Source organism: Xiphophorus maculatus, chromosome 6 (assembly GCF_002775205.1).
Source record: "Xiphophorus maculatus strain JP 163 A chromosome 6, X_maculatus-5.0-male, whole genome shotgun sequence".
NCBI lineage: Eukaryota > Metazoa > Chordata > Actinopteri > Cyprinodontiformes > Poeciliidae > Xiphophorus > Xiphophorus maculatus.
The window spans coordinates 13,591,482-13,606,292 of NC_036448.1; the positions used below are offsets into that span (position 1 = coordinate 13,591,482).

Here is a 14,811-nt window from a genome sequence, read left to right on the forward strand (position 1 = left end):
CTCTTGTTTCCATACTGTTGTGAATAATAAAATCAAAGGCATATGTGATGAGCTGAGATTTTATTGCTGTTTATTGTTCCTTAGTGTTGATATTTTAAACATGGAGGTCATGTATTTTGTGAGGCAGTCACTCATAAAAATGTTGTGAACCAGAGGGCAAACTAAAAGCCAAAAGGCTGAGAGTGAGCTGTGTATTTGTGCAGCAGAGTGTGAAGTGAGCAACAGAGAATTCAGACACAATCAATAGCTGAAATTGTGTATGTGCCTGCCTAAATGCATGAAGACTGTAGAGAGTGCACTGTAGAGAAATTATTACAGCAATAATTTTGGTCAAATTTAATTGGCCACAGGATAATGTAATCCCACATGGATTACTACTGTAAAGGCTCCACCTCACTGGTCAAAATTATCTGTTTTGTGAGTTGAAGATTGCATTGGCGATTTTATTGAATGCAATAAGGAAGGTTTTCATTTTATTTATTTATAATTTCCTAGTATCAAAAAAGGAGAGAGCACAAAAATCCTTATTTTTGTGCTCTCTCCAAATAAGGATGAGGCAGAATAAGGATGAGGTTGCCCACAGCAGCATCTATTGGAATCACCACTGCTCTGTTGCTCAGAATATTAAAAAAAAATCTTGATATTTGATGCACATGAAAGGGAAGACTAAGATAAATTAGAAAGCAAAGCATTTTCTGTTTTTTTTATTTCCTCTTTTTCAATTTATTTAAAAAATGGGAGATAGAGATTGATGTCATGATTAAGTAGAGATTCTGGAGATAATTAAAACCTTCTGTGGGAACTGTTTATGGGACAATTATGAAATACAAATCTAAAGAGCAAAAGACCTTCAGGGTACAACTGCTGCTCAAACATTAACCTCATGCATGAGTAATCAAAACAAATTTTCCCACATCTTCCTTGCTTATCTTAAAGGAAAAGGTTTGCAAATGAACTCCTAAACAAAGCTGATGCATTTTGAAATGAATATCCTCGAGTCTGACCAACTTAGAATAGATATTTTTATGCTTGGAGAACCAATGTAATGTGAAAAACAAATAGTACAAAACTGAAAGAAAAGGCAACTGTGCAGATGCCACTAAAGTGTGGTTTGCAGTTCTTGCATTTACTCAGTTTCACAATGGTCTGTTTGTGAATGTCTCCCATATGATCACTGTAAAGTGTGCTTTTTTTAAACCCAAGAGGTCTTATAATACTATTGTCTTCACACGGAAACAAGACAATGCACTTAGTGTGCTCTGAGCATGTGGCCGCTTTGCAGTGTGACAACACTTGACAGCAGTTGTCACTTCTGACATCATTCCTGGAAAACAATGGCCTTTTCCAGGTAGTAGAATGCCCCACTGCACTCCAAGAAATTGACTCGAACAGATGGTGTGGTCAGTTCAATGAGCATCGCAAATTTCTGTTCTCAAAAGCATTTCACTTATGCATTCATTCTGTCTCATCTAGGCAGCTAGTTTGAGAAAATACAAGTCCATTTAAATAAATTAGAATATTATTGAAAAGTTGATACATTTCAGTACCTTGAGAACATCATGTTATAAATGTCTTTTACTCACAACTGGATAGTTCCAGCATTTAGGACTGTGAATGGGTTCAATGACTATATATTAGCAAACATAAACATAAGCTTATTAAAAAAGGAGATATTATATAAAATGACAACAATAACAATAAAAAAAAACTGTTTAACATATAATGCTTATGAATACAGTTTACACCATCATAGGAAGACTACTTTGTTGAAAGTGACCTAGCAGACAGTTACTGACAATCTCAAGAAAGAAAGCTATAACTTATCTTAAAAAGTTAGATGTTCAAATTGCTGCATTCAAGTCAAAGTGTAAAAAATGTGTACATTTTAAAAATTGAATTACTGAAACAAATGTTACTTTTTGGTATTCTAAGTCATTATGATGCACTTGCACATCATCATATGATTCTACTTAAATTTTCAAGAGACACCCATAAAATTGCACCCTTGATTGAAGAGACCAGACACAGGGAAGTTGAAAATCTTACAATGTATATAATTGACACAATATTGCAGGTACAACAGCAAGTGAGACATGTTATTGTAGATATTTCTCCAGCTCTTCATGGCACCTGTTTTCACCATAGAAACAGACTCTCAATAAATTTCTGATAACAATAAAATCAATGTAAATCTAAACTAGAAATAAAACATTTCTCTTCCCCATATATTGTTACCACTTTGAAACACTCTTCAAGCTCCCAGCACAAATAAGAACATTGTTTTGAGATGGGTAGTATGCATTGCAGTTTTGCCAACTTCTGTGCATTGCAAAAGTGTTCATATAGTCGAGGCAAGTAGAAAACCATTGTGGGAAAAAGCCACTTTAAATCCAGTTTACAGTTTTCCACAAGTCTTGTAGTGGACACACAGAGCAAGTGGAAATGTGTGGTCTGGTCAGGTAAGCATAATACTGAACGTCCTAGTCACAATACTGAACGTCACATGCAAACCACAATGTGTGATAGAAAACTGGCAATGTGCATCATCATGAACACCCCATTCACACAGTGAAACATGGTGGTGGCAGTATCATGCTGTGGGGATAATTAAGTTAAGCAAATTTGGGAAAAATAGTTAAATTTGGTCAGAGGAAGGATGGTGCAAAATGAGGAGCAATGCTCTAAGGGTCATCTTCCAGCAGAACAACGACCCTAAACATAGGACAAAGGGGTTTAGATTAAAGAATATTCAAGCATTAGAATGATCTACTCAGAGTCCAGATATAAATCAAATTCAGAATTTGTACCAAAACCTAAAACTTCATGTCTCCATCCAACCTGACTGAGTTTGAACTATGTCGGAAACAAAATTGTCAAGATGTTTAGTCTTTAGATGTACAAATCTTGCTCACTTATTTCCCATAAAAGATGTAATTACAGCAGAATGTGATTCTGCAAATTGGTGCTGAATACATAAAAATATTATACTTTTCAAATTTTTATTTGTAATAAAAAAAAAGAAAAACATTGAAAACATTTTCCTTCGACTTGATATTAATGTGATGCTTTGCTTTGGTCTATCACAAAAAAATCTAAATCAAATTTATTCTAATTTGTGTTTGTAAAGTGACAAATTGATAAAAAGGGGGTATGAATACTTTTGCAAGGAACTGAGCAGCGATGAATGAAGGCAGGGTTGTAGGATACATGCTGACCTGAGATCAGTGCAAACCATTATCAAGCTTCCTTTCACACTTTGGAGCTTCATGTTTACACTCCGTCACCGTCCTCAAACAGGACTCAGCATGCCAGACCACATCTATCTGCATACACACATTCCCAAATCAATAGTCATTTCTGGAAGGTGTTGACTTTCTCATTGATCGAGTACCTTGTGATGTCTTTGTGCAGACAATACCATTTTGTGGCCTCATAAAAGTGCATGTTTTGGTAAATGGGAGGGGGACAAGGAGAGCAAACTAATGAGATCAGAAAATGAATGAAAAAAAGGGTGAGGTTTGGAGGGGGTTGTGCAAATTTCAGCCAATGACATTGTGAGGGAGTCACTGAAATTGAAGTTATCGTTCTAAAGTCAAAGGGTTGTCTTTGAGCTGGAATGTCACCATGACAGTCAGTGAGTAATTTCTTGCTTTTATTAGGGCGTTCACATTCATTCTCAGTCACACACTGAGACCCTTGCAGTGGTACTAAAGGTTTCTGTTAAAATATATTGCTTTTTTTTTTTTACCAACCAACATTGTACCATTTCTCTCTTTATACCTTTAATGTGACCCCAAAGTATCAAAGGCAGTCTCAGGCACATTTTCTAACCAGGGACAAAAAAAAAGACATACACAGTTAAACAGAAACAACTCATTCATTAATAGAGCTCTCTTTTTTTTAGAAAAAAAAGAAAAAGAAAGAAGACAGTATAAGAGACTTTTCTATTATCACATAAAACAAATGCACTTTGGAGTTGTATTATTTCCAAAAATCTAGGTGCACAGAGAATATTGTTTTTTAACATAAACGTCCATGGACTGTCCCATCTGGAGCAGTGACACATTTTAAAAATCACATCAATTTAATTCCTCTATTTCAATCTCGTTGTCACATGCAATTCTGACAGTACAGAAGCCATTAATACAGAATGTGAGCTATTACAGCAGTAGTTGAAAATGCTATTTTTGAAAAATGGACTATATTAATCTCCTATTGCTGTCAGTTTAACAGCGCTCTGTCATACATTGTTAGACCGGAGCATTTTAATAGACCAGAACGTTTTAATAGATTTCCTTTCTGTGCCATCCAAACAAGATTTATGCAGGCTCTCTTGTTTGTCCCCTCTTTGCTTTATCGGTCACAGACAAGTACACACATTCGGATTTACGCAATGAACTCATACATACAGTACATGCAAGCATTGTCCCTCATCCTGCATGTGAATTCATTCGAACTGAGAACTGCAACGCATCTTTGAATTAAAATGTGGTACATCGTTTCTCTCTAGCAAGCATCTTATCAGGAAAAGGTATAATGTTTTCCCAAAACATTCCCTGGAAGGTTGACACATAACAAAGCACTGTGTCATTGTCATCTTTGCCTCGACATCATGTAGAAGCATGAAAAGAGCTCTATAGGTCTTTATAGCTGACGAGCAAAAAAAAAAAGAAAAATAGGGGAGGAAGGAGTCAGACTAAGAAGTAGCACTCATATGGAAATGTTGCATGGAAATAAGTGGCAAACAGATCATGATAGAAATACATCAGTGGGAGAATTAGTTTGATATTTTCCCCAAGAACGCAAAAAAGAACAAAAAATATATACACTGCTTCATCTGCCATTAAAACAATAGTAAATTTCAAGGATGTGCTTGATTTGCCTTGACTGTAATTGTTGCTATACGCACACATAAAGCCCACAGCACTAAAATTCTGACTGTGTACAATAGCTTTGATCTGCCATGAACACTGAAAAAAGTACTGAACAACGTGAGGGCAAGAAAGTTGTATTTCTGCTTCTGCATATATTTCTGCTCTGTGACAAGGGCAGCCTTCTAACTAACTACACTGTTCCACTCTCTGTCAATTGAGACTATATCCGGTCATGTGAGCACTTTGCTTAAACCGGAACCTCAGCTTGATGCTTCACTGCCAGCAGGAGAATGGGGTAACTGGGTGGTGTGGGAGTTGGATGTGGTGGGGGCAAATGGTGGAGTGGATTGATGGAGTGGAAGACAGGACAGAAGGGACATGTCTGTGTGAATATTATGACGACTTTTATTGCAGATTAGAGATAAACGGGCAGAAAGTGCTGACGGCATCAGCTCAGATCCCGCTGCAGAAAAAGATTACATGTAATAACACTGCAAAGCATAACGCATCAACAGGTCTAATGGGTCATGTTGTTCAGATTATCCTTCCTGAAAGTTGTCTTTTGAATATCTAGATTGTGTTTTTTTTATTTATTTTGCTTTTAAACCAGAGATGTGAATAGTCTAATTATTGCTCTATTGATAACTTCTAATAAATAAATAATTTCTACAGATTAAAAGTGGAGATCAAATGTGCACACAGGGGCTACCGCATTGCTCCATTCTCCTTCTTCCCATCATGTCAATATCTAAATTACTGCTAGCTGTACAGTTTTATAATGTCTTAGGTAAACATATTATTTTGGAGAACCCAAACACTAGAATCAAACCATTAGAGGATGCCAAAAGACCAACTCTAACAGTGTCATAGAATACCGACAAATCAAGAACAGGAGAAGAACAGAAACACAGATCAATACTCATGACTCCATTGTGTTTAAAAACCAAAGAAGGTCCATTCGAGTAATTTTTGCTATTGTTTCTATTAATTGGCTTACTTTTGGCAAAGAAACTAACCCCTAATATTTCCTCCCTGTCTGTTAAAACTCTCCAGTCCCCCATGTCCCAAACTCAGTCCCAGGAAGAAGAACTCTCCCACCAATTATCGCCGCAGCAACAGGATGAGCAGTGAAAGCAAAAGGACGCTGAATGAAGGGAGACTTTGTGACGCTGAACCTCTCACTTCCTTATTCCTTGGTGGGTAGGCATAGACTCTGGGTGGTTCGGTCACTGGGGCAACAAGGCGTGGCCCCCGGGAACACATGTCATCTGCACACATGCCACTTCCTGATCCACTGACATCATCACCTATAAAGAAAAAAAAAGGTGCTTCTGTGACTGTTAAGCATGTGGTAATTACATTTTATATGTCTTTACATTAAGTTCCCCTCTCTAAAACTTAAAAGAAAAGGAAAATACATCTTTCACTGAATTTTCTTAATGTTACGATGTTACAAGAGCATTCTTTGAAAGCCTACCTTATGGATATTCCAGGTTTAACAATGTACAAAAGCTGTCTCATATAACACGTGTCTTGGAAATTTGAACAACTTTACAAATAAATTAAGAAACCGTGATTTCAGTTTACCTTGATATAAAGTTATCAGTATATCAACCAAGATTTGAGAAGATAATTATACATCTGTGACACTGTTGCATATGTACCTTGTGTTTCAATTTTGCGCAATGATAAGATAAGTGAGAGTGTTACCTTTCTAAGCAGCCTTTCCATTCTACGCAGCTGGTTGCAAGTTTTCTCCAGTTGTTTATGTCAGGATCTAGGTTGTGCGTTTATGTTTGTGCGTGTGTGCTTGTGCTTACAAGACTTTTTCTTCAAACATTGGGCGAGGTGGATCTTTTTGCAGACGATACACCTGGCTGCAATTATCTAATCACCACCTGAGGTTCTTAAGGAGATGTTGAAGGATTATTTGACCTTCCCAAAATAGTTTGCCTATTCTGGGTAGAATCAAGCCACCAGGGTCTGACTGGTTGAGCTGTAGTTTTCAGTTAAAACTGCCTGTCCTGAGAACCTGTCTATTGCTTCATTATTCTGTGCTCTCCAGGTTGAACTAATTTCTGGCAACTTCACAAAACACCTTGTCAAAGCTCCTTGTGTCAAATCTCTTCCAGACACCTACCTCCTCGGTCAAGCACAGCAGCTCTGAAACCACCTACCTGCCTGCCCGCTCTCCAAACCTTCCACTGCTCAGACTTTGCCCTCACAAACCACTCGGTCTATGCAGCTCTGGACTAAACTTGTACGAAGGTCTGCACAGGTTGAATCTCTACCCCCGCCAATGACTATGCCACTTCACAAGGCCGTAAGCTGTTCCACAGTCTCATGTTTACTGCAAGTTATCGCTTGTCTCACAGTCTTTGCCTTGTTTTGCAGATGCTGGTTCCAGAAGCCAGAGCCCCAGACCCTCTGCAATGTTATTTTTCTCTTGCAAATAAATCATTTTCCTTTTATGTTGTGTCCAGTCCATGATTCTGCATCAGTGTTAGAAAACCACCTGGACATATGATAATGCATATGTCCAGTAGCTGCACTGCCCCTTAAGTTGTGGTGAAGTGTCAGTCACCTGGCTGAAAGAAAACTACAAAACACTTTCCTTAATTACAAGAATGGCAAATTAAAATATCTGAAAATAACTTGTGACAAACAAGGAGACTCAAAGGCAACCCACCAATAAAATTTATGTAAGGGCTACGCACAAACATTATAGCAATGACCTGATTATAGCACAATATTACATATTTCAATTTCAATAGCAAATTCAGCTCTTTTCTAAACGCTTTCTTAGTAAAATAATTGACAAGTCATTTTTAAAAGTGCAGGAATTCAAACTGATATATATTTTATGTTGAAAAACGTAACTATGAAATCATTTAGTAATTTGAAGTTGAAAATGTATTTGGTAAATGTAAATGGTAAAGAATCATTTTTTGTATGTCACTCATGTTGAAAGTCATTAATTTAAAAAAAATTAATTAATCCCTCTAATTTAATTTTGCAAGGTTTCCAAAAAAAAAATGAAGGAAAGACATAACAGCCCAACTGCAGAGATCAGCATAGATCAGATAGACTTGTTTCCAGACGATGGTAATGGATGAAAGAAGAGGATGGTAAAAACTATGTTTCAAATTACTCACTGGTATCTTGAAAATCCACATCCTGGCCATTAAGAGCATTCTTCAGCCGGTGGGTCATGATCTTCAGCTGCATTATTTGCTGGCGGATTTTCATGTCTGGTTTGGAGATGTCGATCTCCACTTCAGGGTTGTTGATCTGTCTGGCTAGGCCATCACCAATCACCTCAGGCAGATATCTGGTAAACATAAGCATTTCAAAATTGTCATGGTCACTGGTCACAGCATATATTTATCTACCAGTTTCATCTACCAAATAAGCAAGTCATCCATGCTTATTTGGATGACTTTGCAGTGACTCTAAGGCTAATTTAACACAGCCGGCAAATGCAACCCAAATCAACTTTTTTCATCCACATGCAACCTGACTTTTTCACTGCAGTCTGAACAGCCTACTTCCAATCTTATTGCACACCTCCCAAAAACAAATCAGATCTGTGCCATTTACATTTGTGGTGCTAATTCAGATAGCACCACGATTGTTTTTAAACATCTGCAGTTTGCATGGCCGTGTCGCATTTTATCTGGGTTTTATGTCATTCATGTAAGACATACATCATAACTCTGCATCAGAAGAAGCAAAAAGTGGTAAATTTGAATGTGAACAATGGCTGAAAATTATGATTATGAACTTATGAAAGATGTTTGTGTCACAGAAGCATCACATCACAATCTGACCTCCCTGGCTCTGATCCACAAAAGGCCATTGTTATTAGTTGTGCTTTCTTTTGATTAACTTTTGTTGTCTTGTTATGATCTTGTGACAATATTGTCAGCTCCCATTGCTGAATAAACTTTAAAATCTATCTATAAGCAGCTCCATCCATTACCTCCATGAACAATACACTTGTGTGTGACATCAGCATTCCTCCTCTGAACACGAGGGTCGCTTTAGGGACTTAAACTGTTCACACAATCATTGCAGTCAGGTTTAATTTGGAGTGTAAACAACCAAATGAAAACAAATCAGATTTAAGCAAATAATTGAAATGAGCATTAAAACCTTTTGTGTGAATATAGCTCAGCTATAAAATGTTTGTCATTGTGATAGAATAACTGAGCATTGTTTTCATCCAGAAAATCTCAGTTTATATTTGAGCAATTTTAGACTCCTGTTCACCAAGAGTCATTGAGAACGCAAGTTAGAGACATCTGTTGGAAAAAAAAATGTTTGTTCATTATCATTTCTTGTCTAGGAGGCAAGAAACTGACCTCTATCAGGTGTTTTGTGCAAGGCTGCAAAAATCACCCATTGATGCATCTTTGCACAGACTCGGTATGAAAACATAATCCTTCTAACTGTTTGTTAGACGTGCACTGACATACCAATTTTGTGTACTTTTCCTTGTTGGCAAGTAAAACACCCTAAGAAACTCAAATTATTGTGATTCTTGTCTTGTTAGTCACTTTTAATGAACGAACTACATTTTTCTAACATTGCCCAAACTCAAAAATACATTTTTAGAACTTGAATTTTACTGAATTACAGAAAACGTATTTGAAGCACAAAAACAACCTCTACTAGTAAATATTCGAAAATCTTTCAGTGAAAAGGAAGAGGGATATAATTAAATATAAAAGTCACAGAGTGCACACTGCATGGAGAAATATTTGCTCAACTGTACGTTGTGCGACTGTTGAGTACCCTTGAAGTAGAGAACAGGGAAAATTGAAACATGAGACAATTGGAAAACAAATATTTACAGTTAAACTTTACAAGATGCAGGGAGAAGAGTTGTTGACTTGTACTTGGTGTTTGCTTTCTTTTGGGTTTGATAAATAGAAATAGCAAGAAAAATTTCACTAATAAAATATCTTATGCTTGAAGGAAAGATGGGGTGAAATAAAGTGGAATATCTTCCCATCTCTTTTCAAATATCATCACCTTCCTAAAATAATGTCATTTTTTGCTAAAAGTGTTCTTCTTTGTTTTGGCAAAAATCTGGCAGGGGAATAACCCTAATTGCTCAGTTTTACAATAACTGCACAGTGCTTTACATCTAATTATCCCCATAATATAAACTTTTTGTGAAAACGCTGAATGATATAAAGAAAAAAAAATCTCCATATGAATTAAGCATTCACAACAAAGTCCTTTGTCAATCATCATTACCTGGCACGACTCATGCCGTTCCAGCACTTGTCCTCAGCCCCGGTTCCACTGGCAACTCTGTCACTGCAAAGAACCTTTGGTAGGGAAACCCAATATGGTCGTATTTCTCTCAGCTTCATGTTGACATCAGACACCTAAAGCAGAATTGATCATGAGATCATTGACAGAAACAGTAACAAAGCAGCCTCAAATAGAAGGGGTAAGGAAAATAATGCACTAGTCATCGATGGTGTGCATTTTCTGACAGATTTGCCCATCTAATATTTATCAGCTTCTAATCATTGAATAGTTGTCTACACAAAGCTGAGTGCACAAGCTAATGGGGTTTAACCTCTAATTATGTGCATATCTGAACAGGTCAGGAAAGCTTAGAATCAGCTAGATAAATACTAACCGACTTCGGCATTTTGATGACACTCCTGTCATCGACTACGACCCTTCTTTTACTGGTGATATCTTCAAATCCGGAGCTGGTGGCTCCTCCTTCACTGAGGCTGCCACATGCCTGGAACAGCTGGAAGAGGTGGAATCAAGAAAACATAAAAAGAAAAGAAGAGGGTGGGGAAAAACATTATAAAGGAGACAAATTAATGAAAGGGTGGTTAAAGGATGATGCGATTAAGCGCTCTCAGTGAATATGCAACATTGTAAGCGAACACAGTTTTTTGGTAGAAGTAGAAACAAGCCTTATATTTTGAAAACTAAGAAAGACACATAGCACTTATTATTTGCATGACCCAAAGATCAGCCAGTGCTTTTCAGTTGTAGCCTGACTCTCAGCTAACCTAGTCTTACTTGTCTCCATCGATTATACAAGTTAGACAATATATTGAAACACAGACGCACGAGAACAAAATCTCTGAAACTTCTGAAATTTTTGATTTTATTTATTTATTTCAAACAGGTTTTTAAAAACTGTATCAAAAACCATATGCTCCAATATGTTTCATCAATGATACTGCAGCACATTATTGTTGGGATAAAGCTACATGCCAGAATGAATGTCACTGAACTTTAAACACAGCACTTTCATAAAGAGATGAGAATCAAAGGCTCACACTGTGTATGGTTACCATATTGACACAGGTGAGAGACACTCCCACCAGGCCACAGTTCACCCCAGGCCAGACTGGCCCTTTAGGAAACCTGAACAGAGGAAGCTTTGATTTCTTCTCCTGCCATCCACCTGGATTTCCAACTTCACTAAACAGCCCAGTCAGTTTGTTTTGTAATATTGCCAGTTGCTGTTGAATGCCATATAGAACTGCTATCCAAACATCATTATGCCTGTAAATAAAAGCTTTGCCTGCAGATTGCATCATGACTCAAAACCATTCATTTTCAACTAGATATAAGAAGCAGTACAATAGCATGAATGCGGTGAGACGCTTAGTGTATTATGTAAACAAAGATTGTGAAAAGACTAGACATAAAAGACAGTACTTCAATATATATCAGACAGTGGAAACTTTTTATCCATGATGCTATTTTTACATCTTTAGCAAACACATTTAACATTTTTAAAGCTTTTGAAAACTTTAAATTACTTTTCAAGTAAATATTCCTTTCAGCAGCAACACAGAAGTCTGCAGGAGAAAATAGAAGTCTTATGAAACAGGATTTTCTGTTTCCAAATCAATGGACTATGCTGTGTGACGCCAGTAGCTCCACCTAGTCATACTGTGCCTCTGTCCTATCAACTTACAACTAAAGGAGGTCTAGGAGTGGTGGGGTTCGGGTTTGATTGAATGGGCCATTTTTACAATGGAATTGGGCTAAATGGAAAACCAAAATACACTGAGCAGTGCCGCGCTGCTCAGTGAAAACAAGGCATGGTCCACCTGGGAAGACATAGGGCAAAGGACTCAAGAGAAGGTGATTCCATCACCACTTCAGAAGTCACTGCAATATAATAGTTAAATGATTCCTTGTCAGCAGCTTTGACGTGCCTCTTTAAAGTCACCTCGCAAGTTGGGGCCACACGTGCAAAGTGGTAGACATGGACGCAATAATAATTTGTAAGTAAGAGGACCAAGGAGAGTGCCCCTACTTTGCATACTATAGGACACCTCAGAATATCTGGTTGAATTTTACTCTTTGACTTTGACAGTCTGTCGAGTCTCAGGTCCAGGAGAAGCGGGTTAGCTTCTGTCCTGAGAATTGAAAAAAAAAAACAAGATTTTTTCCATCAAGCAACAGCTTAGAGATCCATGGGAGTTTGGTTGTTCAGTCCAGTTGTTTTTTATCTCTTCAGAAGGCTTACAACCACGTTCCTCAGGTCATGTTATAGGGGTTGCTACAAGGTTATTCTTGGGAGCACTTCTGGGAGCTAGCATAAGTGGCACAGGAGAGGGAAGCCTGAGACCCTTTGCTGATGGTGCAGTCCCTGCGGCCCAGATTCGGGTAAGCAGAAGATACTCGATAGATCAGTACATCATTTTTTATTTGTAATAAAAACAGTCTTTGTAGCTGAGTAGGCATTTAAATCTCTATGTGTAAATCAAAGTGCAATCTAACCTTGCTGTTGATGGTTTCCATGTTATCCACCATACTAAACATGGCTTCTGATATCTGATTTGGGAGGTAAGGGATCACGCTTTCCACATCATCCAAGCGGCGCTCTCCCACCTCAATCATTGTATCTGTAAAGCATTAAAAAATAAGAAACAATGAAAGAATAACTTGTTTCTTAGTATAAAACTTTGGTCATCTGTTCAGCAACTTTTATTAACACAGTGTGTTAATAAACAAAACATCATGAGAAGATATGCAGGTGAACTGAATCCTTGGTGCTTGAGTATCATACTTTTATTGTAATTATATGACACACCTGTTAGTTAATGATTTGCAAAGTCATATGGGAAAACTTTAAAGGAATGGGACATTCAATGTAGGGAGGCTATAGTGAAAGACGTTTTGTCCCATTACTTCAATGGTTTTCATTTAATGTTGGAAATCAATGAACAGAAGTTATGTTATAATATTTTTTACAGATTTGTTTTGCCAGTGTTATGAATTTATTGCACCAAACACTTCAGAAGTTGCATTGACTCTCATTAAAGCTGTAGGGTCTATATTCCCCTAAAAGATGGTGTTGATGTTATGCAAGTTAAGACTTCTGAATCCATCACAAAGCAGATTTTAGTGATAGTTGGAATTAATTAAACTCTACTTTGTTTTGAGGCTGACATTAATTGTTGACAGCAAAATATACACTTAAGTTGTACATGTAAAGGTTGTCAAGTCGCAAAAAGATGCTGTACTAGTACACTCCACACCAAATCTAAAGGTTTGCACAAAAATGTTTTGGTATGAATACATGTACTTTTACAGTATCCTCGCAATGTGTATGAGTATGCGTGAGTGTCCTCTGACCTGCTAGATGTGACCATTCTGTATGGAGGTCAGCCTGGTTGGCGAGGCAGCCCTTCATGACGTTGCTGCAGTAGTTGGCACAGGGTTTAGCAGTGGGCATGCCACGACAGTGGGGACAGTAAGTCATCCTCATAATAGCTCCCATGCACTTCTGGCTCAGTGGCACCTGTGGTCAGGCAAAGGCAAAAATAAACTTTGGTCCCACGACAAAAATAAAAACACGGTTCTATCAAACACGTCTCACTTTTCTAAAGTGAAAATCTGAAATCAAAAGTTAATTAACCTGGACATTTGATCTCTCTTTTTTTTCCCCTTGTGACACTTTTTTATTCTACTGCAGAAATGAAAATTGGGTTATGCAGAAGTAGCTTTATTTTATGTAATGTGAAAAGTATGGTTTTTGCTGAGGCAGTAACAGCCACAAAACAGTGGGAGGTCACCTCCTGTGGCGAACTTTGAATTTTCACCGTAGTTTCTTCTGGCACTGTGCCCTTGGAAACCACTAAGTTAAAATGTATTTTTTCTTTTTACATGTGATGAAAAGACCCTGACATTGATACAAGTGTTCTCAGCCCCCCACTCTGTCCTCCCTGCCTCCTGCATTTCTCTTCCTATTCCACAAGGCCATTCCCAAAGGGGAAGAGGCCTTCGTGCGTGAAAAGTGAAACTGGGTTAATACCAGTAAGCTCTGTTCACAAGAGAGTACAGCTATGCATACAAAACCTCAAGAAGTATGGAGTGTGTGTGTCTGTGCGCAAGAGGGAGAAAGAAGGAGAGAAGTGGAATGAGCCTAGCTACGCATACAAAGCTCTTCTAAGCTGACATCTGGGCCAGCTTGATGCTTTTACTGGAAACTCCTCCTCCAGCCATAAAGTCCCAGTTAAAGCCACATTTGATCAAATCTGGAGTAAAAATAGGGCAATAATGTGCGATAGTGAGAAAAGACAAAGACACTTTGATCATTCTACAAAATATGGAATGTGCTTAAGTCAACTTTCCATAGAAGTAACTAAGGTAACTGAAAATAAAGATTGACTTGCCATGTTAGGGTATTAATCTAGATTTTCTTAAATCTGAATAAGTGGAAGTAGCATGTCATTTATACTAGAGAGGCAACATAAAGTGCAAAGGAAACAGAAAAGGAAAAAAGAACACATTTCCATGCACAATTTCAACTCATATGACGGATGAGTCACACCCTCATTCCTTTTTTTCCATTTTTCCATCCATACTGTTACCCTCATTAGCTAGGGATGAGTCAGATGATTGCTTTTAAGTGAGCAGAAGAGTTAGTTGA

At 37.6% G+C, this 14,811-nt stretch overlaps 1 protein-coding gene across 1 annotated transcript in view; it reads right to left on the reverse strand.

The window, feature by feature from the left end:
* Window positions 1-2,033: 2,033 nt before the first annotated feature.
* The window catches only part of LOC102235537 (glypican-1-like), a 75,086-nt gene continuing 62,308 nt past the window's right edge, over window positions 2,034-14,811 (reverse strand). The window contains exons 6-11 of the mRNA XM_005795978.3: window positions 13,515-13,680; window positions 12,657-12,781; window positions 10,534-10,653; window positions 10,140-10,273; window positions 8,030-8,205; window positions 2,034-6,181 (exon numbers count right to left, since the gene is read on the reverse strand). Of these exons, the coding sequence (XP_005796035.1) occupies window positions 5,976-6,181; window positions 8,030-8,205; window positions 10,140-10,273; window positions 10,534-10,653; window positions 12,657-12,781; window positions 13,515-13,680 (927 nt within the window). The 3' untranslated portion in view covers window positions 2,034-5,975. The remainder of the gene's footprint in view (window positions 6,182-8,029; window positions 8,206-10,139; window positions 10,274-10,533; window positions 10,654-12,656; window positions 12,782-13,514; window positions 13,681-14,811) is intronic.